The sequence below is a fragment of the Annulohypoxylon maeteangense genome (genome assembly GCF_022496945.1).
Source record: "Annulohypoxylon maeteangense strain CBS 123835 unplaced genomic scaffold GGS22scaffold_12, whole genome shotgun sequence".
In the NCBI taxonomy this organism is placed as follows: Eukaryota; Fungi; Ascomycota; class Sordariomycetes; order Xylariales; family Hypoxylaceae; genus Annulohypoxylon; species Annulohypoxylon maeteangense.
Genome location: NW_025953259.1, coordinates 965,773 through 980,345, shown reverse-complemented (window position 1 = coordinate 980,345; position 14,573 = coordinate 965,773). Strand labels below are relative to the sequence as shown.

The 14,573-nt window shown below is 46.4% G+C and overlaps 7 protein-coding genes across 7 annotated transcripts; 4 read left to right on the top strand and 3 right to left on the bottom strand.

Moving 5' to 3' along the window:
* Window positions 1-28: 28 nt before the first annotated feature.
* Window positions 29-3,911, bottom strand: GGS22DRAFT_167511 (uncharacterized protein). The gene is made up of 7 exons (XM_047961987.1): window positions 3,071-3,911; window positions 2,394-3,017; window positions 2,031-2,341; window positions 1,758-1,965; window positions 1,614-1,706; window positions 260-1,561; window positions 29-204 (listed from the first exon to the last, which is right to left on the bottom strand). The coding sequence occupies exons 1-6, from the start codon at window positions 3,666-3,668 to the stop codon at window positions 288-290; spliced, it is 3,108 nt and encodes a 1,035-aa protein (XP_047817434.1). The 5' UTR covers window positions 3,669-3,911; the 3' UTR covers window positions 29-204; window positions 260-287.
* Window positions 3,912-4,426: 515 nt separating this feature from the next.
* GGS22DRAFT_167510 (alcohol dehydrogenase GroES domain-containing protein) lies at window positions 4,427-5,754 on the top strand. Its single transcript, XM_047961986.1, has one exon. It carries the CDS (start codon window positions 4,566-4,568, stop codon window positions 5,703-5,705), a length of 1,140 nt encoding a protein of 379 aa, XP_047817433.1. The 5' UTR covers window positions 4,427-4,565; the 3' UTR covers window positions 5,706-5,754.
* Window positions 5,755-5,933: 179 nt separating this feature from the next.
* GGS22DRAFT_33552 (uncharacterized protein) lies at window positions 5,934-6,931 on the top strand. Its single transcript, XM_047966837.1, has 2 exons — window positions 5,934-6,301; window positions 6,359-6,931. The coding sequence occupies exons 1-2, from the start codon at window positions 5,983-5,985 to the stop codon at window positions 6,868-6,870; spliced, it is 831 nt and encodes a 276-aa protein (XP_047817432.1). The 5' UTR covers window positions 5,934-5,982; the 3' UTR covers window positions 6,871-6,931.
* A 232-nt stretch (window positions 6,932-7,163) lies between these two features.
* Window positions 7,164-8,479, top strand: GGS22DRAFT_195260 (uncharacterized protein). The gene has a single exon (XM_047965644.1). It carries the CDS (start codon window positions 7,246-7,248, stop codon window positions 8,323-8,325), a length of 1,080 nt encoding a protein of 359 aa, XP_047817431.1. The 5' UTR covers window positions 7,164-7,245; the 3' UTR covers window positions 8,326-8,479.
* On the bottom strand, window positions 7,998-9,890 carry GGS22DRAFT_167507 (Endonuclease/exonuclease/phosphatase). Its single transcript, XM_047961985.1, has 2 exons — window positions 9,764-9,890; window positions 7,998-9,646 (listed from the first exon to the last, which is right to left on the bottom strand). Exon 2 carries the CDS (start codon window positions 9,607-9,609, stop codon window positions 8,635-8,637), a length of 975 nt encoding a protein of 324 aa, XP_047817430.1. The 5' UTR covers window positions 9,610-9,646; window positions 9,764-9,890; the 3' UTR covers window positions 7,998-8,634.
* Window positions 9,891-10,751: 861 nt separating this feature from the next.
* GGS22DRAFT_190254 (uncharacterized protein) lies at window positions 10,752-11,701 on the top strand (the record flags this gene model as incomplete). Its single annotated transcript, XM_047964955.1, has 2 exons — window positions 10,752-11,332; window positions 11,455-11,701. 2 exons carry the CDS (start codon window positions 10,752-10,754, stop codon window positions 11,699-11,701), a joined length of 828 nt encoding a protein of 275 aa, XP_047817429.1.
* On the bottom strand, window positions 11,575-14,212 carry GGS22DRAFT_33512 (FAD binding domain-containing protein). Its single transcript, XM_047966836.1, has 2 exons — window positions 13,954-14,212; window positions 11,575-13,900 (listed from the first exon to the last, which is right to left on the bottom strand). Exon 2 carries the CDS (start codon window positions 13,604-13,606, stop codon window positions 11,813-11,815), a length of 1,794 nt encoding a protein of 597 aa, XP_047817428.1. The 5' UTR covers window positions 13,607-13,900; window positions 13,954-14,212; the 3' UTR covers window positions 11,575-11,812.
* Between the last annotated feature and the right edge of the window lie 361 nt (window positions 14,213-14,573).

Below are 14,573 nucleotides of genomic sequence, written 5' to 3'. Positions count from 1 at the left end.
ATGAATGAGCAGAGTATACGCATTGTGATAGGGTATAGAGTCGTAGGCATTACGGGGCGATCAGTATCAAATGACTTAACTAAGAAAACGTAATAGTATCGGACTATCAACACAAACCGTTCATCGACCTGTTTTTCTAAAGGAGAAAGAATATTCTAAATTCGTAGCGACGTAGACAGCCCTCTCCCGAATTTTCAATGATAGGTAAGTATACCATCACTCCCATCCCCTATCCTCATACCAATGAATTTCACATAAGCACATCCACGAATACCCTCCCCTCAACATCACCGATAATTCAACTCCGGATTCGCCCTGAAGTTGCACCTACACCTGCACTCAGGCACTGGACATTCCACATGTCTCGCGAACCACTGCCTCGCGTGATCGAGGTGAAGCACATGCTCGCACTTCAGACAGAACGTGGGAAACCGCGCGGCGACCCTGACCTGCGGATCGGGCGAAGCCTCCGGTTTATCCGAGCGCGGGACGCCGACGACCTCGAGACACACGACGCACCGGGGGAGGTGGCGGCCGCAGTTGGGACAACTGACGCCGGCGCTGATGTTTGACGCTGTGAGCGGGTTGACCGACTGTTGCCCCTTGCCGGATGATGGGAGGGCTGTGCCGCCCATCTTCGAAAGCTCGTACTCGGCGTCGCAGTACACGCAGCGCAGGGCGATTTGTCTGGAGGGCGGGGTGATGGTAGGGATGCCGCCTCGCTTGCTCTTCTTCGTGCTTTCCACTTCGAATTTGGTTCGTTGCATGAAGGCTTTATGGCGCTGGAGATATGCCCTGTAGCCGTTGCGCCACGCGCGGCACCGGTAGTCGTTGATGTATTTTGGCGAGCATATTGATAGGACTAGGGTAGCCGTCTGGACATCGTTGAATTTCTCGACGTATTTTGCGAAAATATCCACGAGTTTATCTGTTATGCCCGTAAGTACAATTCCTTCGATGTCGCCCGTATCTATCGCTTTCTTGAGCTCTTTCTCGAGCCATCGGGTAAGCTTAGCGTCGTCAAAATACCGAAGCGCCACAAACGTGCGTTCGCGGAGGGGTAGGGATTCTTGATCTGCTATATACTCCCAATTATCCGTTGCGATAATAGATGATATCGCTCTCAGATATGGGTCTGTGTTAGAAGCGGCAGTGTCGTCGAAATTTAACCGGGGTTTACTGATACTTTTATCCTCTTGACTTTTGAGTTGGAGCGCTAGTGAAACGAATAACAGGTTTGGATACTCTGCGCTGGCTTCCCTGAGTATGTGAACTGCTTTGTCGAAATCACCCTCGAAAAGTGCATGAGCTGTTCTCATCGTGTACCATAAAGAATTTCTCTCAGAAGGCAGCATATCCGCGTATTCGCCAAGATTTTCATCGGGCGATCTGCCCCATCCACAGACCCGTAGGGCAGCTAATCGTTGTTGAAGTTTTTTGGTCTCGACGCCATCGTATACTGGTTGTCTCGACTTCCTGTTTGATTCCTGCAGACAACGTTCCCATGCCGCAAGGTCCGGAGGCCTAGTACCATCTAATAACCTCACCCCACCATTCAACCCTACAGAACACATTAGTTTTCGCACCGAAAGGGAACTATTTATGACACATACCCAGATCGCCGCTCCATATGTTACAAACACCCATATAACTTAGGTCGATTCCTTGGGTTACCATTCCCATGTCAGAGGCAGCTTCGTCGGCCCCTACAGGCGTTAGTGTCTAAAGAGAATCCGTCAAGTAATAGAGATACATACCAGAAATCCAACCCCATAATCCTCTCAACCAAGGATCGTCGGCAACTATGTCTCTATTCGCAACGTAGTCAAATAGATATTTCTCCTTGGAACGAAGGAGCATTTGATGATCAAGAATCACTTGTGCTCCTTTAGGGAACCCCTTTGTATCTAGTGTTGATACGAGCAATCGTTCATGTAATTCCCTGTTAGACGGTAATCCGTTGAGCTTTCAATGAGTATTAGTAAAGTGTTATTTTTAATGAACGTCGTCGATGAAAATAGTTCCAGTACCTTATTATCAGGCTTTTTCGATGCCTCAAGATTTTCTTTAGAATATTTTCTCAAAAGTCGTAACTTGTCTGCCGTCTTGGGAGCATTCGTAAGTAGCTCGGCAAGTTCTATATCGCTTGCTTCTAAGTCGTATATATGGTCGCTAGTAGGTGCAGGGGATAATAGTGCTTCCTGGACTACAGTATGAGCGGACCCCTTATCGGCTCCAAATAATGGTATGTCTTCGAAGGCTTTATCAATATTAAGTGAACCTATCATATCAGAATACTGTGTCGGTTCGAATTGCATCAGAGAGTGATAGTCATGGCCTCCTAAATAGGAATTAGTGATAATTGCCTTTCTAGAAAATAGAAACAGTATTACCTTCTAATCCTCGATGGGGCGCTTTCCAAGGTATCATCTTGAACAGATGTTCTGATGTATAAGATGGCTTCTCAAGAATATCAAAAGTTCCATTGGCTCGTAGAACTATTGCTCGCGGCGTTAAAGCGGGCGAGTCAAGATTTAGCCAGTCAAATGATACAATTCTTTCGTCCTTTCGGTCTCTTGTATAACTCATATCCAGCTCATATGATCTTCTAACTGCCAGAACCTCGGGGCTGTCCTTGGGATGGACATCGGAAGTAACAAATTCTTTCTTGATGTCCAAGACTTTAAGTTGGCCAGTCCGAGAGAGAATAGCTATCAATCCGCTACGGTCTCGGCAAAAGCGTACAGATCGTATCAACGAGCCTCTGTCTTGAAAATTGGCATCTTTCACATCAATTGCTTTATCAACGTTAAAAGCCGCCCCCCATGGCAGATTGTCCGTATCGACAGCATCGAGATAGAAATTAGAGCAAGGTGATCTCGAAGTCGCACGTCGATCCCATATTACTAAACCTGGCTTGTCTAGGGAAGTTGAAGCGAAATAGTTCTGGTCTGCATAGTCAATCGCCAAATTGTTGTTGCATTTGGTCTGGTAATTGATTACTGCGCCTTGCGGATCTTTAAACCAGTTAGTAGGGTTATAAAAATATCATCTAGGACAGAGAGTCTACCTCGGAGATCATAGATACGAATGCCCGAATTTTTAATACCGGCAACTAACACCTGGGGGTCGTCTTCAAAGAACTTCGTGCTTGATATGGAGATACTAGGCTCCAAACTGATCACCGGATTCATCGAATTCTCGAGCGATTCCCAATTGGCCCCAGACTCTAGCGCCGTAAGTTTATTTACGTCGAAAATTTTGAGGCACTGGTCATTTCGAACGCGTTCCAACCCGACAGCTAGTAAAGTGCCTGTATTAAATGCTACCGCTTGGCAGGTACGTGTGATCCTAATAGGGAGCTCTAGGTGAGCGCTAGAATCGCTGTGCAGGTTTATAAGATCCACGGTGCCACTCGCGGTCCCAATAGCAACGAGCCCACGATGAGCAGGCGACCAGTCGTACGTGGTCAGCGGAGGTATCTCATCATACTTGGATGTCTTATGAAATTGGAAATTGCCAGGCTGCGCAAGGCCCGTAGGCTCGTATAGCTGTACGACTCGGTGTTGTAGATTGACGTGGAGAAATGTATCGTAATTCGGATTCGGGGACCACTTGATGAGGCCTGGCTCCGGTCTATCCATCTTTGAAGTCGTATATTGTGACATTATTCGAGAGGACTCCCTCTACTGGCTCAAAAAGAGCCTAGGTGGGCGTTCATGAGAATTGACCAAGGCTGCTAAGTGCCATTATTTGGTGGATCTTGCATAGAGGAATCACTCATGAGAGAAACAAGCAACCTTGGTGATGATTTAAAGTCGCTCTATAAGAGATTCAGTGATGAAAAAATAAGCAAGATCCTAATTGAATAGATTCAAGTTGTCTCTATTCAATAGAAAGCTTATAACTGGCTATGAAGCTCAAAAGTTGTAAGTTCAAGGTTGTCGTCGCGATAGCCCTTGCACATAGCGATTCAATTATCGATAAAAGCTCTAACCCCGCTACTAGCTCTAACGAATTGGCCAATGAAATCGACCATATCTCTCCCATATCTCTCCCCGTAGCGATAGAATACAGAACAGGTTTAGAGCTATTAGGTACAACTTTTACTTAGATCCTTAAAGGCAGCTCATTTCTAGTCCTGCTGGACAACATTGAATGAGTGACCTTATAGCGATCATACATAAGACCTACATTATTTCGGCGTTTGCAATCGGTTTTTGGTAATTTTGACGACATCAATAATCGTCTAACCCTGTCTTCTTATTGCCGAACGCGAAGCATTGAAAGCGATGGATCTAATGGAGTTAACTTTCTTCAACTCCGTCCACTAGCCACGTTGATATTCATAGTTGTATAATAGTATTTTTGAACCGACATAATATGGTTGGTGATAAATATAATCGGGGGCGTGAGTGTAAGCAATGGACTTTATTATTCGGCCTAGCATTTGTAGGATATATAAGACTTGGCATCTTCTTCAACCTGTCTGGAAGGATCTCAAGAATCAACACGGGAATACTCCACTTACCAGCTCTCTATCTAAACATTCATTCACGATTAATATGGCGAGTCTTGCGGAAAACTCTCTCCCAGACAACTACACCGGCTTACAATTCCATTCCTCATCTTCACCTCCCACCCTTGTATCGTTGAAGACTCCAACCCCCACTGCTGGAACCGTTATCGTTAAACCGCTATACTCTATCATCGTTCAGTATGCTAACCAAATCTTCACAAATGGGAATCCTAGAGGTTATAAATATCCTTTGCCTATAGTCCCCGGTGGTTCATGCATTGCTCGCATAGCTGCCGTGCCATCAGATGCCACAAGCCTAAATCCAGGCCAGCTGGCATTCGTTGAGTTGACCGTAAGATCTCGAGAAGACCCTAATATTAAGGTTTTGAGGTCATTCAACGAGGGCCCCACCGAGGCAACGAGAAGATTGATGGGAGGATGGCGCAACGGGTCCTGGGCTACGTTGATGAACGCCCCGCTGGAGAGCGTACACGCCCTAGATGAGGGTATTCTAGTTGGAAAGCTAGGATATAAGCTCGAAGAATTTGGATCGCTCTCCCAACTAGTCGTACCATACGGCGGCCTCGCGGATGCCGATTTGAAACCTGGAGAGACTGTCTTGGTTGCTCCGGCTACCGGATCTTTTAGCAGTGCTGCTGTTCATGTTGCTCTCGCCATGGGAGCTAGGGTTATCGCTATGGGAAGAAACGAGACAGCCCTCGCTGAGTTGAAGAACCTCGCAGAGCCCGGAAGGGTTGAAATTGTCAAAATTAGCGGTGATTTTGAAGAGGATTTAAATGCTCTATCAAAATTCGGACCAATAGATGTCTATTTTGATATCTCTCCACGTCCAGCCAGTACAAGCTCGCACATCAAAGCAGGCATATTGGCTTTGAGAGCGGGTGGACGTATGAGTTTGATGGGAGGAATTCCAGGTGACATTGGCCTACCCTACTGGCATATCTCACTGAATGGAATCACGATAAAAGGGACATTTATGAACACGAGCCAGCAGGCCAAAGATCTAATAAAACTTGTTGAAAGGGGGGTATTGAAGATTGGGTCTAGAGCTGGTATGGAAGTAGCAGGTAAATTCAAGCTGGATGATTGGGAAGACGCGATTAATGCTGCTGCTGCGAGAGGAGGGCCAGGCAAGAGTGTGTATTTCACTCCGAATGCAGAGTAGGCATTTTCGAATTTGAATGAGAAGAGAATAATTCGCGGAATAAGATAACAAATATTAATATCGAACGGTTAAAAGCGATGATTAGTAATATGCCTCGATATTTCTATATATGACTGTAAGGAGGCTTCTTATCCTCATACCGATAAGGAAAAACCCACCTAAAAGTTATTGATGATGTTTTTGTCTGTCAATCTTCTAATTACCAACACCTGCTTTACCAATCTACGAGTCAACAAACCCGAAAACAACCATCCCCGACTCGAAAACAGCGCGCAAGATGGGCTCTAAAAGGAAGTTTTCCGAATTCCATGCGGAATCCTCCGGGAATGCAGAGGCTCGCGGTCACAATTCCGGGTCTCATGGACCTAAGAGATCTAATCATAAGAAAGCCAAGACCAACCCGAATAACATCAATTGGGTTAAGAAACGAGCGCGAACGATCGAGAGGCGATTTAAGACAGGCCAGAACATGCCTGCGAATATTCAGAATGATTTAGAAAGAGAGCTGGCCCACCATCAACAAAAGATTGAAGACGCTGCCGATGAAAAGAAGAGGAAGGCTATGATAACGAAGTATCACATGGTTCGCTTCTTTGGTAAGGCACCGCCTCTACTTCCTTAAATATGAAGGTTTGACCTAACAATACATGTAGAAAGAAAGAAGGCAGACCGACTCGCGAAAAAGATCAAATCCCAGCTTAAGACAGCGACCGATGAGAAGGAAATCGAGAAACTGAACGCGGACCTACACAGAGCAGAGATCGATAGTATCTATACTAGATACTTCCCATACAGGGAGCGTTATGTCAGCCTGTATCCGGTGACGGCGCAAGGAGAAAAGAAAGAAGATGCTAGTTCGGCGGCACAGGCGCTACACGACGAACGACCACCGCTATGGGCGGCAATAGAGGAAGCATCGGCAAAGGGCGTTCGAGAACTTATCATTCTGAGGGAACGCAAGCTCGATGGGGATTCAAGAAAGAAGACCTCCACCACCCAAAAGTTGAAGGAATCCGAGAGTGCAAATACCAGCCATGCCAAAACCAAGAATTTTGCTACATCTAAATCCACGAATACCCGAAGGGGCGAAGAAAAGAAGTATGGCGATGAACCCGAACCTTTGGATGCAAGCGATAGTGATGGTGGCTTCTTCGAGGAAGGCTGAGGGAGGTGTTTCTATGAGACAAACATTCATGATACCCAATTATTACGAGATGATAGATGACCTAGCTTCATTTTATTGGCAGGCATATTGTCATCATCGCATTTCTAATCCAATACGTTTCTCAAAATGCCATTTGATTTTATTTCTATAGAGAAATAAGTCTCGCACATAGTTATGACTTTAGCACATATAAGTGGCGTGGTTTATCGGATAATTCACTTAGCCGGATAGTAATTAATTACGTAAGTTTAAATCTTGTCAAATAGAAGATCATCCCACTTTCAACTTGCAACATTCAACTTTTGACCATCAAATACAACGTCGGTTTTTCTAGCTTTCTTCAGCGAAGGAACGATTGCGCAACATGTACCCACGATGACTACGGAACCAGGCTCGCCAAAGCGGCGACATATACTTTCCTCTATCAACCCTGACCGCCGTTCGGAATCGCCTATAATAGAATCTTATACACCCCCCGAAGAGGCGCCACCTCCACATCCTGATACAGATAACGAACAACCATCAGCATCACTAGATGCTAACGAGGAGACTACGGAGGCAAGAGAAAAGAAGAAGACTTCAAAATTCCGATTCAAATCAAAGAAGACCTCGCGCTCTCATCGCCACTCTTCCCGCGATCGCGATCGTAACCATGACCAAGACCACAATGCCGCAGACGAAGACTCCTCCCACCGTCGCCATAGACACAGACATCACCATCACCACCACCGGCACAAGCGACGCCGCTCTCGCTCCCCCACGCCACCAAACCCATTCGAGCCACAACCGCTAGACACAGAAAGCGCGTTCCGGGAATCCCTCTTCGACGCAATGGCCGACGATGAAGGTGCTGCGTATTGGCAGAACGTATACGGGCAGCCGATCCACGTGTACCCTAACGCGCGTGCAGGTCCCGATGGCGAGCTCGAGCGCATGGACGACGACGAGTACGCGGCCTTCGTGCGTCAACGCATGTGGGAGAAGACACACGCGGGGTTGCTGGAAGAGCGGGCTAGACGGGAAGAGATGCGGAAGAAAAAGAAGGGTGAGGAGGAGGAGGCTAGAAGGCTGACGAGGGAGATGGAGAGGAGTTTGAGGAGGGGTGAGGAGAGGAGACGGAGGAGGGGGTGGAGGGTGGGGTTTGAGGAGTATTTGAAGATATGGACGGGTTGGGATGGGCGCATTGAGGAGATGGGTTGGCCGGTTAGGAGTGGACGGCGGGAGGATGTGAGTGCGGATGCTGTGAGGGACTTTTTCATTCTGGGAATCGATGCCGAGGATGTGGGTGAGGCGGAGTTTTTGGCGAGGTTGAAAGAGGAGCGGGTTAGGTGGCATCCGGATAAGATTCAACAGAGGGTTGGTGGGAAGGTCGACGAGGATGTCATGCGTGATGTCACGGCTGTTTTTCAGATTGTGGATAAGTTATGGTCAGATACCCGGTCTAAACGGCAGTGATGCCTACGACCACATATTTCTATTTTATTAGGAGTATCGGTTTGGTTTTTGGAATACAATTACGTGGATGATGGGATGCTGATCCTGAGAGCGTTCAGACGAAAATAAATATTTAGCATGATATGAATCATTGTTGGCGTGAAATCATTGCTTGATAGAGATCGTGCCGAGGATCTTCATGTAAATATTATGGTTCGTTTTCCTACCCCTTATCGTGTTACATCAGTTTGAAATCATACTGATATATATTGGATCTCGTACAACTTGTTTCCCCTGATATTTACTCGGTCATCAAAAAGCGTATATAGATCAATCAACAACTTCTACTTCAGCCATAACTCCCAAATGATCCGTAACCCAAGGCTTTTCATACCCGTAAGACGACACGATATACTCACTCTCTAATTCTAGTTCGTTTCTATCAAGTTGGACATCTATGCCGAATCTTTCAAATTTGTGCAACTTAAGACTTCCCGTGAAGTACACCTTATCCATCCTTGACAATCCATACTTATCCCTCTCCTCGGTTGATGCTTGCTGCCCCCAAGTATGCCCGTCATTACTATCTTCCTTGCCACCTAGCTCGAGATATGCGTCCTTGAGACCATTGTCTGAGTGGAGCGTCTTGTCGAAAGGCTGTATTGCGTTGAAATCGCCTGCCGCCAATGCGCCATCCACGCCATCCTCGTGCATATACTTCGCCATAACCTGCACCTGAGGCGGTCGAAAAGGAGGATCGAAAGCAAGGGATTCAAGGTGCGAGTTACACAACCTGATAGTTTTGGTTTGTCCACTACTACTGCCGTCGAGTAATATGTCAATAAAGAAGGCATCGCGACCCATGCGTGTCTTCTCGTAATGCACGCGGAAGCAGGACGTGATAGTCAGACGACGGTCCACCAGCGTAATGGTGCCGTAGTCATCCGCCCAGTTCGAGGTGTTGATGTCCGTGAAATAAAACTTCTCCCTAACCCACGGCTTATCCCCAATCGTACGGAGATCTTGTGCGATGCATTCCTGTAGAAATATGACCGAGGCCGTCGTTGATGGTAATTTCTCCAGAAGATCTCCAAGATAGTCTAAGGCGGTGTTCATCCGCTCTTTGGCGTAGGGGATCCGGAAGTCTATATTCCAGCTGAATAATGAAAGCCTCGTAATGCTCTTTCCGTTATGTGTCTCACTCAACGGGCTGACGTCCGCCTGCTGCCATGAGTTGTTATACGCATAGTACGGCTGCGGGCTCGGATGATCCGGATTGATACGTTTTCGGGATGACTGATCCATGGTTGTTAATGGGCGAGGTGAGATATGAAGGCGTTTTCTTAATTGAGCTGCTATTTGTCTTTTTAACATTCCCTTAGAATAGTTAAGAGAAAATCTTGGTGAATGAAGTCATCCTTCTAAGAGCTGAACGGTAGGGTATTGATGTACTACCTACCTAATGTAAGTACCTGGATATGCATATCCTGAATATATGTAACTCGATTTCTACATAGTATATCACAGTAAAAGGTATATTACTTTTAGATATATTTCTAGACTTTTATACCAGCAGCCAAGAATCCTTAACCCTCAACTCTGACGATATGAACATCAAACTCGTGGATACCTCAATTGCTATTCCTAAAGCTTGAAGGCTCATTGCAACACAGTCGATTGCAGATGCTACAAAACATGCAGGCGATCGAGATATTGGTTACACGGCTGGCTGCAGCGTTCTCACACATGGCGTGCTTTGGCGAGACAAATATTCTTAAATTTCAGATTGTCACTGGTTAAGGAATGATGGCTGCGAGTACATACCACCGCCGCATTCAAGATACCGTCTTTTGATTGGTTAGGTACCTAGATTATCATCACCTGGGACGGGATGAGTATTTCAGCTTGAGTAATATCTCAAGTTCATGCAAGATAAAGATTCAGGCTATTTTCTACCTATTCAAGTTCCCTCTTTTATTAGTAAGATTCTTTTATCCCATACTGACTCTGGCTATCCGGTCGGTTAAGGGATGAATCTAAAATCCCAGCTTTTCTTCACGTTCACCGTCACCAAAGCCCAAGGAAAGCTTCCCGAATAGTAAGTATGTCCTGAATTGATTCTTTTCAAACTCAATAAGATGAATATCTTCAAATCATCGGTAATTATTAAATTTCAACTGTATCATTTCTGTGGTTTGGGAATGGGATTCTAGTCCTTTGGTGATAAATGCTTAGGTATGGCGTGGCGTGTGCACCACCCACTTGCCCATCATGGTTTAGGTAGAGCCACAAAACCGATGTGATGGTTCTGTAAAATAGGCACCTAGACCCACTATGTAAGGGATGAAGATGTTGCGGTAAGTAGAATATTCCAAGCTTCGACATGCACACTGCTACTGAATGTCTCATAGGCGACGCCACGGCTGAACCCAAGACAACTTCTGAGAATGGGATCTTCGGATATCGCACCCTCACACGCGCCGCAATGGCTTGTACCATTATCGACCGTACTTCTCGGCTCTGGCGTGTTCTTCTGGTGCATCGCGTATGTTCTAATAACACGTCGTAGCATCCAGACGCGCTCATACGGAATGCCCCTCTTAGGTCTGGCGATTAATGTCAGCTGGGAGATCGTATACGGCTTTTACGTGGCCGAGATGCTGTTCGAGAAGCTCGGCTTCACCCTCTGGCTCATACTAGACCTAGGGCTAATTTATACCACCGTGAAGTTTGCACCTGAGGAGTGGGCGTCCACCAACAAGTTCGTCGGCCGACACATGGCTTCTATCTTAGCTCTTATGCTAGCGATAGGGTGCTGGGGTCACTACGCCTTTGTCTCGTGGTGGCTATCGCGTCCGGGAATCGGTATCGGTGATAAATCCGGCAAATGGTACTATGGCCAGGACGGATATGATACGACGGAGTTGGCTTATTGGTCAGCTGGGGTTGCCCAGCTTGTTCTTAGCAGCTCCAGCGTGGCAATGCTCGGTATTCGTGGACATTCTGGAGGAACTGGATATATAATTTGGTGAATCCTCTTTCCTCCTGTCCCTCTTTGTCCTGCCTATTATTTCGCCCCATCTTAATCACTCTGAAGAACCCTAAATCTCTTCTAATCGAATCGAATTCCTTGGAGCTAACATTAGAAAGGCTATGCAGGATTACTGGGTCTCTCCTTGGTCTAGGCTTTTGCAACGGCTTGTTATGGTGGTATTGGCCAGAAGCACATTCTTACTTCACTCACCCGATGAGTATCTTCATCGGCGGTGTGTCTCTCATATGCGACCTTGTATATCCTTTCGTCCTTTGGCACGTCCGCCAGTCAGAAAGAGTCATGGCCGATGGAAGATTGGTAGGAGCCCACATGATAGAGCCAGAGAAAGAAAAAGGACAATGACTAAACAGCTCCGTGGCGTTTCTGCTGACTCATTTTATCTCACCTCCCTCTTTACATAAGCATTGGAGATTATTTTTATAAAATGTGGTTACGTAAGTGATATATTGGTTACTAATCTTCGTGGCGGCGAGGTTTTAGGACATTATCTAATACGCCAGGAAACAATCCCTTACCCTCATAGATCCATTCCCGCTCATATATCCATTCCTGCGCTCGCCATGCAACTATGCCATCCGGCCTGACTAGAACAGCACCTGTAGATCCTACATTACATAACCTATTCCACGTACCGTCTCGATCTGTCCATCCTTCTTTATTGTCGATAACTTCCACGTGGATGAGTTCGCTCTGGAGCGGCACCCATTGAGGTGAATTCACCAAAAGCAGAAACGAGTCATGTCGGATCAGATGCCGCGTTGACACTTCTTTATCTCCCCTTTTCAACCAGGCATGCGGTAAATTGTGGCCCGGGATAGTCGAAGGATGGTAGTCCGTAATGTCATACTCACCGTCTTCTAGCAATTGACCATCATGGCGTGTCTTATCGCCTTCACGGTTTATGTCTGCGCTCGGATAGAACCAACCGATCTCTATGCCTGGAGCATTAAATTCAAGATCTAGATCTTCTGCCGCCTTCTTAACCGCATCCCTCTTCGCCTTGTATTGAGGATGGTTTGGGTCAGAGAATGCCCTAACCGCTTCGAGATTACTTTCGACAGCTGCGTCGGGCGAGATCCCGATAGCGGTGTCCATCACATTGCCATGATTGAGCATATTCGACAGACTGTTCGACGCGACCCGACGAGCGATAGGCTGTCTCTCAGCTTCATAGGTATCGAGGAGATTGTCGAAGCGTTTTGGATCAGGCGACCGGAGAGCAAACACAAGTTTCCAAATGAGATTGTAAGCATCCTGGATCCCTGTGTTCATTCCAAGCGCACCCCACGGCGGGAATCGATGAGCTGCGTCTCCGACTAGGAAGACCTTTCCACCTTTGCTCCTATATTGCTGTGCTACAATCGCGTTAACCGTCCAGCTGCTGATGCTCAGAAGATTGATATCTAAGTCTGGGATGCCTAAACTCCTTTGAATTCGCTTAATCGTATCCTCATTCTCGAAAGTACTTGGGTCTTCTGGCAGACGAGGGAAGGCGAATACCCACTCCGAATTTGCCTCTCTTTCTGGATAGTAGGGGCCGATATGATAGCAGTAGCCCGTCCCGAGACTTCCTCTCATCGTTGGATTAATAAGCCAGGAGAGAAAAACGTTCTTATCCGGATGAAGAGCCTCAAGCTCAGCTTTGAAGTGCACGGTCATCATCTCTACAATGTCTTGCTTTCCTTCCCAATCGATCCCGATGTTTTGCGCAAACCCACGACCGCCATCAGCGCCCAGCACGTATTGCGCGTGAACTTCTTCCTCGACTCCATCTTTAGTGCGAACGAGAAGAATCACCGATTCGTCCTCTTCCCGAACGCCGAGAACTTTCGTACTGTATCGTATAGCATTCGGGTTTAGACTCAAGGCTCGACGCTTCAGGATGGGTTCTAAGCGTATCTGTGGCAATATACTATATTGGGCGGGGCTGTTACGCTGATATTCTTCGGAACGCTCCCCAGCGCCCCAAGCTTCCCTCTTCACTATTTCGATATCCTCTTTTCCTAAGCCGGTATACCACGCGGTATGAGAGACTGATTCAAATGGAGCACGGTGTTTGATGAGTTCTTCCTCAATCCCCAAATGCTGGAAGATTTCAACTGTTCTTTGATTGATACCCAATGCCTTCGGATGAATCGATGTGTCAGGATATTGCTCAAATACGATATGGTCTATACCACTCATAGATAAAAGAATTGAGGAAACGAGCCCGACTGGACCGCCACCAACGATTGCGACGGGAATCATGGCGTGTTCAGGGGTGACGCAGATGAATAGTAAGAAAATGGTACAATGAATGGTTCGGTATCAAAAGATTATGAATCCGTAACCGTCAGCCGTTATTAATCGTTTTGTTTGGACGGCAAGTACCGCTATGAGCCAGGAAACAAATCCATGGACCATGGGCGACCCGGGGCTTTCGGTTGTGAAAACCGACTCAAGCGGAGGCGCGATGCGGGGTTTATGATAGAAATCCCGATCTCATTACCAACCCCTTTATGGTTTAACGGGGATGGTCTTTACCTACAACAATCGTATTACCTCAATAATGGTTAGTATTATTATTTTAAACCCGAACTTAGGATTTTTCTAACCTTGAGAAAATAGCCATTCCATTCGAGTTCCACTTCGGAATCGATAACGCTACCCACTATAGACCTCTACTTCTGAAAGTCAACTATCAATATATGATAATAACCTTGGAAGCTTGTAAGTAGAGATGAGATTGACGATCTACAGGATGCATTTATAAGGGGTTGGCCTAATTAGAAGATGATCCGCAGGAACCAAAGGTCTTGCTCTAATTACCTAGAGAGGAATTGAAAAGACGACGGCGCATCCCGCTCCCGGAAACAACGATGGAAGCCGGTTAACAATTTACATGAGCTAGGTACGCACGCCTATTGTCATGACGGAAGGAAGTTACGCCACCCAGTAGTAAGTATGCAAGCTTACCTAGTACCTACCTGAAAATCGAAACGGGTACCTCCGCATTCAAGGTTATTTTATGGGGAAGGAGTGGTTATTCTATATCGACCAGTACGAAAAGTTTCGTTTTATTTTGGAAACTCCGATATAGACAATATACTGATTGAATACTGAAGCGTATATTGAGAAGATGGTCATAAGTGAATAACGCATCTTAAGGTACCTTTCAAAGAAGGTGATATTGTGTAGGTACCTACATAATATTGAACGAACACAGCAACTCCGT

Coding starts and splice junctions, on each gene's coding strand:
- GGS22DRAFT_167511 (XM_047961987.1), bottom strand. CDS start 3,668: ATGTCACAATATACGACTTCAAAGATGGATAGACCGGAGCCAGGCCTC. Junction 1,707..1,757: donor ATTATGGGGTTGGATTTCTG/GTATGTATCTCT, acceptor TAACGCCTGTAG/GGGCCGACGAAGCTGCCTCT. Junction 1,562..1,613: donor CATATGGAGCGGCGATCTGG/GTATGTGTCATA, acceptor TGTGTTCTGTAG/GGTTGAATGGTGGGGTGAGG.
- GGS22DRAFT_167510 (XM_047961986.1), top strand. CDS start 4,566: ATGGCGAGTCTTGCGGAAAACTCTCTCCCAGACAACTACACCGGCTTA.
- GGS22DRAFT_33552 (XM_047966837.1), top strand. CDS start 5,983: ATGGGCTCTAAAAGGAAGTTTTCCGAATTCCATGCGGAATCCTCCGGG. Junction 6,302..6,358: donor TCACATGGTTCGCTTCTTTG/GTAAGGCACCGC, acceptor CAATACATGTAG/AAAGAAAGAAGGCAGACCGA.
- GGS22DRAFT_195260 (XM_047965644.1), top strand. CDS start 7,246: ATGACTACGGAACCAGGCTCGCCAAAGCGGCGACATATACTTTCCTCT.
- GGS22DRAFT_167507 (XM_047961985.1), bottom strand. CDS start 9,609: ATGGATCAGTCATCCCGAAAACGTATCAATCCGGATCATCCGAGCCCG.
- GGS22DRAFT_33512 (XM_047966836.1), bottom strand. CDS start 13,606: ATGATTCCCGTCGCAATCGTTGGTGGCGGTCCAGTCGGGCTCGTTTCC.